The sequence below is a fragment of the Phoca vitulina genome, unplaced genomic scaffold, assembly GCF_004348235.1.
Source record: "Phoca vitulina isolate PV1807 unplaced genomic scaffold, GSC_HSeal_1.0 scaffold4, whole genome shotgun sequence".
In the NCBI taxonomy this organism is placed as follows: domain Eukaryota; kingdom Metazoa; phylum Chordata; class Mammalia; order Carnivora; family Phocidae; genus Phoca; species Phoca vitulina.
Genome location: NW_022589707.1, coordinates 5,023,982 through 5,037,737, shown reverse-complemented (window position 1 = coordinate 5,037,737; position 13,756 = coordinate 5,023,982). Strand labels below are relative to the sequence as shown.

At 58.7% G+C, this 13,756-nt stretch overlaps 1 protein-coding gene across 5 annotated transcripts; it reads left to right on the top strand.

Annotated features, from left to right (window-relative positions):
• Positions 1-3,582: 3,582 nt before the first annotated feature.
• ZYX (zyxin) lies at positions 3,583-13,704 on the top strand. Of its 5 annotated transcripts, none has more exons than XM_032401414.1 (11): positions 3,583-4,271; positions 4,908-4,997; positions 5,131-5,350; positions 5,840-6,039; positions 6,191-6,283; positions 6,381-6,917; positions 10,950-11,070; positions 11,201-11,370; positions 11,489-11,667; positions 12,573-12,693; positions 13,151-13,704. In XM_032401414.1, exons 3-11 carry the CDS (start codon positions 5,143-5,145, stop codon positions 13,253-13,255), a joined length of 1,734 nt encoding a protein of 577 aa, XP_032257305.1. In that variant the 5' UTR covers positions 3,583-4,271; positions 4,908-4,997; positions 5,131-5,142; the 3' UTR covers positions 13,256-13,704. The 5 variants fall into 5 exon arrangements, with proteins under 5 accessions (XP_032257305.1, XP_032257303.1, XP_032257308.1 ...); XM_032401412.1 differs by having other exon boundaries at positions 3,583-4,586; XM_032401417.1 differs by having other exon boundaries at positions 3,583-4,586; positions 5,128-5,350.
• The last annotated feature ends 52 nt before the right edge of the window (positions 13,705-13,756 follow it).

Sequence of the window (13,756 nt, the reverse complement as noted above, 5' to 3'; positions counted from 1 at the left end):
TCTGACCTCTGCTCTCTGGATGCCCTACGCAGGCTCTGCTCACTGCGGCTTGGGACCTGGTGGGACCATCATAATGAGGTTTAAGGGGCCAGAAGGCCACCCGGTTATTGTAAGGAGTGTGGCCGCACCAAGCAGCACTATTGGGTGGGCGAAAGCTTTTTTCCTAACCTGAACACTTACCCTATTATACTAAAATATCCGCTTAAGTGTTTTCTCCTCTAGATGGAGAGTTCCTTGAAGGCAAGAACTGGTTTTATCTTTATATCCAGAGTGCCTAGAATATAGAAGTTATTAGTAAATGTTGGTTGAACCGAAGTGAGGGAGGGAAGAGAAAAGTGCACCGAGGATGTTGTTTTGATATCAGCCTGTTGGGCCGGCCCTGGAAGAAAGGAGGACAGAGGGGGCATTTGTGGTTGTCAGTGCATCCTTTCCATGGCAGGGGGGTGGGGAGGAGGGGGTGGCCCCTGGGCTGGGCAGGACGCTGCTCTTACTTGGCTTTGCCACCAAGCTCCCTGGGTCTTGCTGGGTGCTGCACCAGCCCCGACCCAGCCCCTGCCTGGCGTCTGTCCTTCCAGCTGCGAGAGCTTATTTTGCACTGACAAGAAATGCAAGGGGGACTAGGAGAGGAGTAAATATTGGAGGAAGCGGGAGAGCTGCAGACCCTGTGCTCCCGGTACTCAGTGCAAGAGAGCCCTCCAACCGAAGGGAAGAGACAGTGGCCTTGTCATTGCTCTTCTTTCTTTCTTTTCCTTTTTAAAAATTATAAAAGTAATGCATGTTAATGGAGAAAAAGACAACAGTTATAAAAGTCTTCTGCTTGCTCCCAGTTCCATACCATAACACCAACCACTGTTAACAACTCTTTGAGAAGCCTCCTGGAAATGTTCTATTATACAAAACTATATATTATACAAAAGCATAATATACAAAAGGTTGCTTGTAGCCTAAGCATGTCTTCTGCTGGCATCTCACACTTGGGTACAAAGGCTTGTCTCTTGTATGTATACACAAAATCTCCAGCGTGCCTAGAATGTAGATATAAAATACATATATATACATATATATGTATATATAGATCTCATATATACAAAACGTGAGTGTGAATACATACATGCAGATGGACAGACAGACAGAAAGGCACCAGTACTTCAGTGAGGGATGGAGTCGGAGGCTTACCTGAAGAGGTTGTCGATGCACCAGGCTGGGGCTCTTGAAGGGAAGAAATGAGGGACTGCAAGGGTGTACGTGGGGGGCAGAAGTGTCTTCAAATAGTAAAATATTTGTATTGCAATTTTTCTCTTTTTTTGCATTGCAATTTTTTTTTTTGCAGTTTTGGAGTTGAAAAAAGAAATCCAACATCTGGTTGGCTTCAGTTTCCTTACCTGAAAAATGGGATAATAATGTACCTTCCTCACAGGTTTATTGTGAGGATAAAATAGGGGGGATATGTTTAAAGTGCTTAGTCTTGTGCCTGGCTGCACACATAAGCTGCAGCTCAGTGTGCTATTATTATTGGTGGTGGTGGCGTTACGTGGTGGTGACGTTATGGTGGTTGCGGTTCCTGCCCTTGTCTCAGCATCCCGCACCACGTCCGGAGCGTTGTTGACCCTCTGTCTGCAGCCAGCATACAGAAAGAACTCGGTGATGACATCCCTCTTTTCATTTCGGAATTCCTTGCCCTGGTTCCCTCCTTTTTTTTTTTTTTTTTTCCTCGACTGCCTCTAACTTCTTGTTTATGTTGTGTGCCCTTGAAGCAAACCTTCTGAGACCTGGTGAATATCGGTCCTCGGAGGTGTGCAGAGATGTTTTCGGTAGCAAAAGGTCACGTCCTCTCTCTCGCCTGGCCCCAGAGAACATCTACTCACTTTCTACACTTTACACCTACTGCCCGAAAAAGCCAATTAGAATTGCTTACTTAAGAAAATACCTAAGAATCCGTAGGGCTGCCCCTGTTCATTGTGTGCATTGTGTGACCCTGAAGCTACGCTTGAGATGTCTCAGCCTAGTGAATGTGTCCTTCTGGGATGCTCTGCAGCGTTTCTACTTGTATTTAGAAAAGCTGGCTTAAAACTCTTAGGTTTAATATTCTGTATCCCAAATGCTCTTAGTTGTCAGTAAAACGAAGCCTGCCTACGCACTCTTCTATTCTTGATTTATAAATAGGTTCAGCTGCCTAACAATTAAACGTACTATATTTCGCACACGCACATTCCTTAAGGAGACATTTGGAGGGTAGTCGGCTTTTACTCTTGCAATGCTATCTGGAAACCATCTTCCTAGCTTTTATCCCCAAGTGGGTGTATAATTCACTGTTGAACAACGTGGGGGTCAGGGGCCCTGACCCCTGTGCAGTCAAAAATCTGCCTATAACTTTTGACTCCCCCAGACTTTACTAATAGACTGTTGTCTGGAAGTAACATAAGCAGACCATGAACACATATTTTGTATGCTATATGTATTATATGATGTATTCTCACAATAAAGGAAGCTAGAGAAAAGAAAATGTTAATTAGATCTTAAGGAAGAGAAACTACATTTACAGTACTGTATTCCTCAAAAGACAAAACAAAACAAAACCCTGCGTATAGATAGACCCGCACAGTTCAAACCAATGTCGTTCAAGGGCCAACTGTCTTTTGAAGGGTTGGCAGTGAGACTTTGGGTCCGTAAAGCCCAAGACACCATCTCCGACATGCACGGAAAATCTAGTATCAAATTTCTAGCAGATCTTCATAGGGACAGGCCCAGAACCAGCTCCTACGTGTCAGAGGAGGTCTGCACTGCAGGCTCAGTATCATACTTGGCCACACGTGCTTGTGGCTGAGAGAAATCCCGGGGCAGACAGTAGGACGCTAGAGAAAAGAAAAGATGAGTGGGGTCATAGAAGGAGATGAACGTAGAATTAGTTACTCCATAAGGTGGAAGAAAGGAGCAGGGCTTTGCGTGTACCAAGGCCCATGAGAGGTCTGCCTGCCAACCCCAAGGGGAAACTGGCTCTAGGTTAACCCACCAGAATTTCCTTTCTGGGCAGAACTGGGACTTGAATAATAATACTGAGCATTACATGGCACTTTCAGATATGGAGTTTTATTTGTTTTTCCATACAATGCAATAAGGTCGGTGGATTGAAGATCACCCTTTTTTTACAGAGAAAATGAAGCAGAGAGAATGAAGACACTTGTCACTTATTTTGGGCACTCAGGCTGGGTCTCTGAAGCCTGACCTCACTCTGCTCTCTTGTATCCAGGGTTGCTTTACCTGACACCAGAGCATAGGGGAATGAGCTCTCACATTACAGCCCTCAAGATACCCAGTTCTAGTCTAGACCCTGAAGCTTACTGGGTAGGACCTGGCCGCATCACCTAAGCTTCCAGCCTGTTTTCTTTCTTTCTTTCTTTTTTTCTTTTTTTCAGATTTTATTTATTTATTTGACAGAGAGAGACACAGCAAGAGAGGGAACACAAGCAGGGGGAGGGGGAGAGGGAGAAGCAGGCTTCCAAGGAGCAGGGAGCCCAAAGAGGGGCTCCCAGGACCCTGAGATCATGACCTGAGCCCAAGGCAGACGCTTAACGACTGAGCCCCCCAGGAGCCCCCCAGCCTGTTTTCTTGTGGCAAATGTGAGGGCTGAGTCTGGAAGGTCTCTAGAGCATGGCCCAGAGGCCCGCTGACAGTAGGGTATGGCCCATTTGGAGGGCCAAGGACTGGAAGTGCCTATTGAGTATGGTGCCGACTGCCTTGGATAGCAGTGAAGGTTGGCAGCACAGAATGAGAGAAAAGGAAGCACCCGCGGGTGATACATTGGCCCCACAGGCCGAAATGCCATATGTCTGCCTACTCTGCAGGTAGTGATGTGCTGGAATTCAGGCAGCAATTTGGTAAATTTCCATGTTCAATTAAAAACAAAGAAAAAAAAAAAGCGCCTAGGTCTGTCCCTTTTGCGTAGCCAGGGGCTGAGTCCCAGGCTGAGGAATCCGGTCGGACCAGTGGGGGGGGCTCCACCGAACGCAGGCTCCGCTTGCCCCGGGGCAAAGGCTCTCGGAAGGGTGGGTCACGGTGGGCGCTGAAGTCCTGGCGAAGCCCTGTCGCCCGGGTCCACATCCGTCCTCCCGTCGGCCGCCCTCGCCTCCGCCCCGCCCCCCACCTCCATTCCCGGTCTCTCCCTCCCGCGAAGCTTAACTGATCTGCAGGCGGGGGCGCGGGTGATGCGAATTCCTAGAAGCCTTAGGCGGCTGCCCAAGATTTGAAGTTAGGATCCTCCAAGGACCCTCGAGGTTCGTGCTCACACCCCGCCTCGGGGTCACAGAAGGGCCCGGGGGGGCGTGGGCAGGGAGAACCCCCACTCACCATCCCCGTCCACCCTGGAGCCCGTTTCCGTCCCAGTCCTGCCGGTCTGGGCTGAGCCGGAGGGGACGGGGCCCGGGGCCCGCGGCTGGGTGGGAGGCGGAGGAGCGGCTGGAGGTGGCGGGGGCAGGTAGCGGCAGGCCGGGAGAGGAGGGGGCTGCGCCGCGGCGGACGCGCAGTCGGGCCGCTTCGCCACCTCTGGGGCAGCCGCTCGACCTCCGCGGGCTCCGCCGGGAGTGGAGACGGTGAGTCAGATCTCGGGCACCCGCGGGTCGGGCGGGGGGTGGGGGGGCAGGTGGTGGCGGTGGCGAGTCAGGAAATGACATCAGAGGCCTGTGCCTGGGGAGGGGAGGTCTGGGCCCGGCCCGGGCGGCGGGGCGGGAGGACCTTGGCTGAGCCTCGGGCCCCGGGTCCGGAGGAGGGCCCCTTCCTGGGGGAGTTTCCTGCCGGGTCCGCCCTCCCCGCCTCTTCCCGCCCCCTCTCCGGGCAGCTCCTTGTATGGTCTGAGCGCCGCTCTCTCCCCGCCCCCTCCTTCCCTCCCTCTTCCCTGCGTCCCTCCCCGCCAGGCTGGAGGCTGCTCGGGACCCGGACGCAGAGTCCTCGGACCCGGCTGCGAGGCGGCCACGAGAGACGCGGCGCGCACGCTCCGGCCCGCGGTGAGGTGCGGGGAGCCGCCCGGCGGCCGCGCACGGGGAGGGGCGGGGGCGCGGGCGCCGCGGGGAGCCGGGCCGGCTGGGGGTCGTCCGCCCGGGCCCGGCGCCGCGTAACCTGGCCGCCCACCCCCAGCAGCCCGGCCTGGCCATGGCGGCCCCCCGCCCGCCTCCCGCGATCTCCGTCTCGGTCTCGGCTCCGGCTTTTTACGCCCCGCAGAAGAAGTTCGGCCCGGTGGTGGCCCCAAAGCCCAAAGTGAATCCTTTCCGGCCCGGGGACAGCGAGGCTCCCCCGGCCGCCGGGGCCCAGCGCGCGCAGATGGGCCGGGTGGGCGAGATCCCCCCGCCGCCCCCGGAAGGTATGCGGCTGGGCTTGGGGGCTGGACCCCGGCGGCTCTGCGCCGGGCGGGGACAGTGGTTTCGGGAGTTTGGGGGTGCCTGGAAAGGTTGCACGAAGGGGGCTGGGCGCAGCTAGCCTGTCCCGAGCAGATGTTCTTACCTCATCGTGGAGCTCATGGCTGGGAGCCAGGGCTCCTGGGACCGTTCCAAGTCCCCCGCCTGGGGGTGGGGAGGCGGGAATGTGGGGCACGAATCTTCCCCTCCGGGTCCGTTTTCCCAAGTGTAACGGGAGCTGCATCACTCCACGGTCGAGTCCCCCGCCTTTACTGACCCAGTGCTCCCAGGGCGTCCTGCCTCTCCCTTTCCTTCCCACACGCTCCGCGGCCCCCGGGAGAATTCTTGGGTTAGGGGTGAGAGCTGGAGAGGGAGAGTAACTTGGGGAAGGGGTGGAGGGGTCTCCTGCTGACTGTCCTCTCTCCTGACTGTCCCCTCTCGCCTTCCTACCTCAGACTTTCCCCTACCACCCCCTCCTGTCCTTGGGGATGGCGACGACTCGGAGGGTGCTCTAGGAGGTGCCTTCCCACCTCCCCCTCCCCCTGTGGAGGAACCGTTTCCCTCTGAGTCTCTGGAGGAGGAGATCTTCCCTTCCCCTCCGCCTCCACTGGAGGAAGAGGGAGGGCCCGAGGCTGCCATACCTCCCCCACCACAGGTATGGGGGCTTGGGAGGGGTGGCTACGGTGGGATGCCCCCCAGGGAGGAGAGGAGAGTCCTTACCTCTGGCCTCCCCTGCACCTCTGGCCTGATGGGGGTGAGGTGGGAATGGAGACCTGGGATCGGGGCTCTGACCCCTGACCCTCTAGCCCAGGGAGAAGGTGAGCAGTATTGATTTGGAGATCGACTCTCTGTCCTCGCTGCTGGATGACATGACCAGGAATGATCCCTTCAAAGCCCGGGTAAGGGACAGGAGACTAGGAAAGGCAGGGCAGGGAGGAAAGGTGGGCCCACCCCTCTAACTGAGCTTCTCTTCCCTCCTGCTCCCCTTCCTTGCAGGTGTCATCTGGATATGTACCCCCACCAGTCGCCACTCCATTCATCCCCAAGTCCAATACTAAGCCTGCAGCTGGGGGCACGGCACCCCTGCCTCCTTGGAAGTCCCCTTCTAGCTCCCAGCCTCTGCCCCAGGCCCAGGCTCAGGCTCAGGCTAAGCCTCCCAGCCAGACCCAGTTCCATGTGCAGCCCCAGGCCAAGCCTCAGGTCCAGCTCCACGTGCAGCCCCAGCCCCAGGCTCATCCCCAGCCTGTGCCTTTGGTTAACACCCAGCCTCGAGGACCCCCAGCCCCATCTCCTGCCCCTAAGTTTTCTCCAGTCACTCCCAAGTTCACTCCCGTGGCCTCCAAGTTCAGCCCTGGAGCCCCGGGTGGACCTGGGTCACAGCCCAATCAGAAGCTGGGGTCCCCTGAAGCTCCCTCTTCCAGTAGCACAGGCTCCCCTCAGCCCCCCAGCTTCACCTATGCTCAGCAGAAGGAGAAGCCCCGAGTGCAGGAGAAACAGCATCCAGTGCCCCCACCGGCTCAGAACCAAAATCAGGTGAGGAAGGGTGGGAGGACCAGCCTGAGACCAGGGGCCTGGGGCTGGGGCTAAGTCAGGAGCCAGAGAATGAGGGTGAAGGTGGCCCCAGAGAGGGAGGTGGACGTGGGGGCTGTGGGGTAGGGGTTTTGAGCCTCTGAAGTTGGCCTGGTGGGTCAGTGGTCAGAGGAGGAGGAGGGCCTGGCTGGGTCTGGGTCTGGGTGGGGCCTTACCGGGAGTCGGGGAGCAGCACAAGCTCTGAATCAAGAGGGGGATTTGGTGGACCTTCCCTTGCACCCTGCCCCCTAGAATGTTAAAGGGAGGGATGAGATCATCAGCAGCCCAACCTTGCTTCTTTCCCCTTCTTGGATTCTTGAGTTAATGTCTCTGCTCCTCTGAGCCACTCTCACTGCCCCGGGGCCCATCTGATGATAAGAGTCACAGCGTCAGTAAACACTGGCTGAGCTCGCATCTGCTGGGTGCCAGGCACTGTGCTCTGTGCTCTGGAGGGAAGAGGTCTCTCAAAGAGGTGAAGTCTGAGCGAGTCAGATGGGCTGGGGATAGAATTCCCGGCTCGCAAGACCCTAGGCAAGTTAGGTGAACTTTGGCCCTCAGTTTCCCCACCGTTCCCCTACCCAGTGGTCGTGAAGAGTAAGTGAGCTAACTCATAGGAAGGGCTGGGGTCTGTATCTAGCTCTTGAATGCTCAGAGTAGGAAAGTTACCGTTCCTGTGTGACCATTTTTGCCTTCAGGTTCAGGGGACCCTGCCGGTCACGTAGTCCTACGAGCCGTCAGGTTAGCGGACAGCATGAACGAGTGTGTTAGTGTGTAGGCACAGTTGAAGGGGTGCCAAATGCCAGTCAGTTTTGCGGAATCTGGTGGGACAGGAACTCCAGACAGCCGTCAGCACGGGGCCTGCGGGTTAGGAAAGGCGTCGCGGCCCCAGTCCCGAGAGGAAAAGGAAGGGCATTTGAGTGGGAACAGCATGAGCAAGACTCAAGGGCACTAGGTTCGCAGGGGTGTTTGGAGAAGAGGAAGTAGACGGTTCCTCTGGGAGTATTGCAGAGCTGTACTTAGGGAGGTTAGGTAGGTGGGGGCTTGAGGGCGGAGGAAAATAAGACAACACACCGAGGGAGCCTGTGAGTCCTGGGTTTTGAGGAGTCGTGTGGTCAGGTTGGAGGGCTGGTGACAGTTGTGCTTTTGGAAGCTTTGGGGGAAGTTTTTCCAGCAGAGGCCTGGGCTGGAGGTAGGAGGTCAGTGATGTGTGGGAGTTCACTCCCGGGCAGCCGTGGTAGTGCTAGTTGCAATGAAAAATAAGGCCCAGATATGAGAGCTGTTAAAAAGGAAGAGCCTCCAGGCTTGGTAACTGATAAGCGGGTGGAAGAGGAGGGGCGTGTTGGGGAATGACGGTGTTGCCGACAAAATAGAGAAGTCCAGAAGGGGAAATGGTTTGGACGGGAAGAGGAGGGGGTCCCGTTGTGAGCATGTTGAGCAACAGGTTCCAGGAGGACTTGGGCTCAGCTGGAACTGTCATCTAGTTAAGCGTGGAGGACTGGGTGTCAGGAGAGGGCCTCGAACTCGAGGCGCGGGCGTGCGCAATGGAGCATGCGCGGTGACACCGGAGCAGCTGCTGGAGCTTCGGGGGCTGCCCAGGGGCCCAGGGGCTGCCAAGAGGAGGAGCCGAGGGTCTGGGAGTTAGAACCTTGGGTGATGCTCGGGCTGACCAGGTGGGAGGGGGGAAGACGGGCATCAGGAGGAAGAGGGTCACAAGTCAGGGTGGGGTCTCTAGAATGTGATGGCTGAGCAGTTGCTCAGCCGGGGTTTGAGGTGGACGAGGACTAAGGCCAGAGATCTGGCCGTTCGGAAGTTGTAGATGGCTCCGGGGTGGCCCGCTGGTGCCCTATGGTGGGGACAGAGTGAAAGGAGGTGAGTCTACTGCCTCAGGGGGGAGCGGCCTGCCCCCAGGTTGGCAGGGAGATGCAGCGGGAGGGGAGGGAGGGCGAGCGTGTGAGAAGCAGGAGGCCGACGCTGTTGGGAGAGGGGTTCACGATGCCTGAGAGCAGGGGTTGTGGCTGGCATGGCGTCCTGGAGGGGCGCATCCCCAGAGAGCAAGGGCGCTGTGGCCACAGTGTTTTCTGGGAGCGGAGGAACGAGCAGGGAGCTGGAGCTGGCTGGCTTCCATCTTCTCAGTCATGTAGGAGGTGAGGTCATCGGTGAGCGAGGGGGCCACGCAGTCGGGGGCTCGAGGAGATGGAAAGGTTTGGAACAGCTGCTGTGGGGAAGGCGACTGGGAATCTGCAGGAGCCAAATCCCAGCCAGCGGGGCTGAGGCCGAGCGCAGAGGGCGCTGCAGTGTTTTGTGAACTCACTGCGGTGTTCAGTGATCTCTCCACCTACTTTCTGCAGCTTGGAGGCAGAAGCAGGAAGCGGGCGGTGGCATGGGCCAGGCTGGGGATGTGGCCAGATAAGCCAGCGATGGTGCCTGGGGGTGGCATGAGCAGTTGCGAGGGCCTTGTGGAAATAGATGGTTCAGGGACCAGACTTAGGGGGAGGCGAGCCAGAAGGTTTCGATGCGCGAGACACCTGGGGAGGGTCGGGAGGCAGAGCAGCCTTTCTGAGTCGGTTCATTCAGTAGGTACGAATGGGGAGGGGGAGAGGAAGGTAATTGTTGGGAGCTCAAGACCAGGGTCTTGGAGGAAGATTTACTTACTTGAGACCAGTAAATCTCGGGTCCAGAGTGTTCCGCGGCGGAAGGTCATTTGGAGCAGTTGGAGTGGAAGAGCTGGAGGTCTGAGTGCCGTGGGTGTTGAGGCCGTGATGTTGGTGCCGGCAGGCGGAGAGGGAAAACAGTGGCTGGATGGAGCGTGTCTTGAAGGCATGTGGATACCCACGGGGAGCCCATGTGTACAAATAGTTCATACTTTCAAAGAATGGGACAGACACCTAAAGTGGCCCCAGAGAGCAAGGGCTGGCTGAATGCCCTTCCTCTGTCCCCAAGATGCCAGGAAGGGAAGATTGGGAGAAGAGAGGGTAAGGTTTGCATTGTGGAAGGGGCTTCCAGGGGCCACGGTCACAGAAGGGCAGGAGGTGGTAGGAGGCTTCGGGGGAGAGGGCTGGGAGCTGGAGCCTCCGTGGAGCTGTGCTTCCCCGGGCTGACGGCAGCTCTGGATGCGCACGGGTGTGAGTAGCGGGGAAGATGGGAGGCTTGGAGGTTCCAGGTGTTATAGGAGCGAAGGCATTGGCAGGTCGAACATTCAGTGACAGGCGCACAGGCCTGGGTGGGCTTGTCCAGTACGGAGAGAACCAACCCAGTGTTTCTGTTGGAGTGTCGTGGAGACGTCGGTGCAGGTCACAAGCCCTGCGGCCCTCCCCCCGGCACGGCTCAGGGTGCCCCCTAACCTCACCTGCACCCCCCCATCTCCAGCTCTCTCAGGATGCCCTTAATAGAAGGGGTAGGCAGGCCTAGCGAATGGTCCTTCTCGGAGGCCTACTGGGGAGGGAGTGGGGTCAGGTAGTCCTGGACCCCTGCCTGGGGAGCTGGGGGCTGGGCTCCAGAAGAGAGCGCTGGGGGTTTAACCTGTGATTCCCGCCTGTGTTGTGTCCTCACGCTGACAGGGGCTGCTCAGCAGCAGGCGGGACGGGTAGGTGTGTGTGCACATGGGTGCACATGCCGTCACGTGCCAACCACTCCTGGGGGGGCCATGTCTGAGCATGCTCTGTGCCATTGACGCGTGGCCTGCTGTGTTGGGGGCTTCGGTGACCTCAGCTGCTGTGTGTGTGGCCTCTGTCCGCTCAGTTGTTCTGGCCTGTCCGTGACTGCCCGGGGCGGGGGGTGGTTTGGGCAGAGTGGGCGGAAGGGTCATCCCCTTCCCCTTTATCTGTGTGGTGCTGGGGGTCAGGGAGGGAGGACGAGGAGCTTTCCGAGTCAAACCCGAGTGTCTGGGAAGTGGGAGGGGAGTTAGTCCTTACTGGAAGAAAGTGGATGAGCTGGCTGGGGAGAGTTCTCAGACAGCGTGACTCTCCGGAGAGCCTGAAGAAAGTACTGGCGTTTCAGGTCCGCTCCCCGGGGGCCCCAGGACCCCTGACTTTGAAGGAGGTAGAGGAGCTGGAGCAGCTGACCCAGCAGCTGATGCACGACATGGAGCATCCTCAGAGGCAAACCGTGGCTGTCAACGGTGAGCTCCCCGCCGAGCCGCTGGGACCTGGGCCCTTGCATTGCGGCGCCGGCCGGTGCCGGGCCCGGCTCGGCATCCCTCGCGCGCGCTCCTTCCTCCTCGTCACTTCTGTCTTCTCTGGCCTTCCCAGAGTCCTGTGGCCGGTGTCACCAGCCCCTGGCGCGCACGCAGCCCGCCGTCCGGGCTCTGGGGCAGCTGTTCCATATCACCTGCTTCACCTGCCGCCAGTGTGAGCAGCAGCTGCAAGGACAGCAGTTCTACAGCCTGGAGGGGGCGCCCTACTGCGAGGGCTGCTACACTGTGAGTCCGGCACCCCGGGGCGCGGCTGGCGGGGTGGGGGGGTTCCGGGGCAGATGTGCCCCAGTGGCTGGCTTTTCGGTGTGAGTTCCCTGCCAACGCCCTCCTGCTTCCTCCTCAGGACACTCTGGAGAAGTGCAACACGTGTGGGCAGCCCATCACTGACCGCATGCTGAGGGCCACGGGCAAGGCCTACCACCCGCAGTGCTTCACCTGTGTGGTCTGCGCCTGCCCCCTGGAGGGCACCTCCTTCATCGTGGACCAGGCCAACCGGCCGCACTGTGTCCCCGACTACCACAAGTGAGGACCCACCTCCTGTCTTCCGGGCTCTTCTCTGAGGTTGTCTGGGAGCTAGGCTGCCCGCCTGAGTCCACGACAGCTCCAGACCCCTGGCCTCGCTTTCTGGTCCCGCATCCTGTCCGACAGCGAGAGCCCCGTTCGTCTGGATGTAGCCGTCCAGGGGCCTCAGACCTCGGTAGCAAGTCCCACTACTGGCGAGGCCCCCCTGGCCTTGGGCTCCCTGAGGCTGCTTTGGGGTGGTCTTGTGTTCAGCCTTGTGTGTTAGAAGGACTTCATTTCACACAGAGGCTGGGTTCTGAAAGTTCTTTTGGAGATCAGCTTCTTGGAGCTCTGGTTTTCCCCTAGAAACAGTGTTTACAAGGTGGCTCCTTTCCTAGGCCCGCAGCAGAATCCCACAGCATAGCTCAGGGGTGGTGCGGGAAGACTGCACGTCTCACTCCCACCCCTGCCAGTGTGTGTGAAGTGTACGTTTTCAGAATTCCACCCGAGGTGTCCGGAACGTCACATGCCTCCCTGCACCCACCCGAGCAGTGGGGCGGAGACACCCGCGTGGCCGGGGTAGGCTAGGGTCAGGGGTCCAGGCACGGGGGCTGGAGAAGGGCGTCTCTGGCTGTGGTCTTTACCACCAGGTAAAGACCTGGTGGCAGAGGTTCCTGGGGCGGATGGGGCTTCGGGAGGGTGAGGGGGGAAAGGCAAGGAAATTCCCCTTGATAAGGGCCCGAGAAGGTGGCTGGTCTTAGGACTTCGCCGTTGAGCTTCCTCTGCCTGGGGGTGTGAGGCAAGTGGGCCAAGACATCTGCCCTGTTGCCATGCAACCACCATGGCATTTCCCTGCACTTCAGTTGACAGCCCTGGGCACCCCGTGCCCCCCAGTCTGACTCCCGCCTTGCTTTTGGCCCCTCCAGGCAATACGCCCCCAGGTGCTCCGTCTGCGAAGGGCCCATCATGCCTGAGCCCGGCCGCGAGGAGACTGTGCGAGTGGTCGCTCTGGATAAGAACTTCCACATGAAGTGCTACAAGTGTGAGGTTGGTCGCGCCTCCGGCCCCCGGGGCTGGGCGGTTGGGGGGGCCATGTTCCTGTCACTGTGCCGGTGCGGGGAGGGCTTGCTGTGGCGTCACTGAGTTTTGGATAAACCAAGAAAGAGAGTGCCCGGTGGGAGGGGAAAGGGGTTGTGCTTGGTGAAGTTAAAGGAGGCAGCTGGGGGAGCTGAGGCAGGTGGGAGGGGTCCCACGTCTTTTATTGGGTGGGAGCCTTGGAAATGGCTCTACCCACACCGCCCGCCTTGGGTGGGAGCGGCCTAGGGCACAAGAGTGAAAATGGGCGACAGGTGAGGCTAGGAGTGGGCGTGGGTGTGGTTGGGGACACAGGCAGTGACACTGGACATCAGCCAAGCCAGGAGGCATTTGGTCTTCCTACTTTGGAGGCGGAGGTGTGGGGGACACCGGGGCCTCCCGCCAGCGGGCTCTCCTTCCTTTCTCCCAGGACTGCGGGAAGCCGCTGTCCATCGAGGCGGATGACAACGGCTGCTTCCCCCTGGATGGCCACGTGCTGTGCCGGAAGTGCCACACCGCCAGAGCCCAGAGCTAAGCGGGGGCGGGCGAGCCCCTTCCCCATCAGCGGACCACCCACACGGAGACCACCCTCCCCCCCCTTCAGTTATTTTTTTGACGTCCGGCCTCTCCTTCGCCAGCCCCCAGCCCGGGATCCCAAGTGCCCTGTCCGGGGCCCCAGCACGGCCTAGCGCTGCAGAGTCCCAGCTCCCGGGTTCCAGCCCGCCCCCATCCCGCAGGGACCACCCACCACCCTCCGGTGGACCCCACCCGAGGGGGCACCAGGTTGAGCACTGCTGCTTTCACTGCTGACCGATGCCCTCGGCTGGCGCCCGGGCAGCCGCGTCCTCTGCTTGCTGAGGCCAGGAAACTCCCTGACTCCGGGAGGCTGGGCTGGGCCGGGCTGAGCGGCCTGGACATTCCCACCCACCCCCATGCTGCCAGGTTGTGGCTACAGCTGCAAATAAAAAAACCTGTTTTCCAGAATTCGTTAGGAGTCAACTGTTTTGTGCCTACAGCCCTCATGGGTGGATTGGAG

What these genes read in the sequence shown, in the direction of transcription:
- ZYX (XM_032401414.1), top strand. Translation starts at nt 5,143, where the DNA reads ATGGCGGCCCCCCGCCCGCCTCCCGCGATCTCCGTCTCGGTCTCGGCT. An exon ending in CCATACCTCCCCCACCACAG is followed by an intron (nt 6,040 to 6,190) that starts GTATGGGGGCTT and finishes CTGACCCTCTAG; the next exon opens with CCCAGGGAGAAGGTGAGCAG. An exon ending in GCAAACCGTGGCTGTCAACG is followed by an intron (nt 11,071 to 11,200) that starts GTGAGCTCCCCG and finishes TGGCCTTCCCAG; the next exon opens with AGTCCTGTGGCCGGTGTCAC.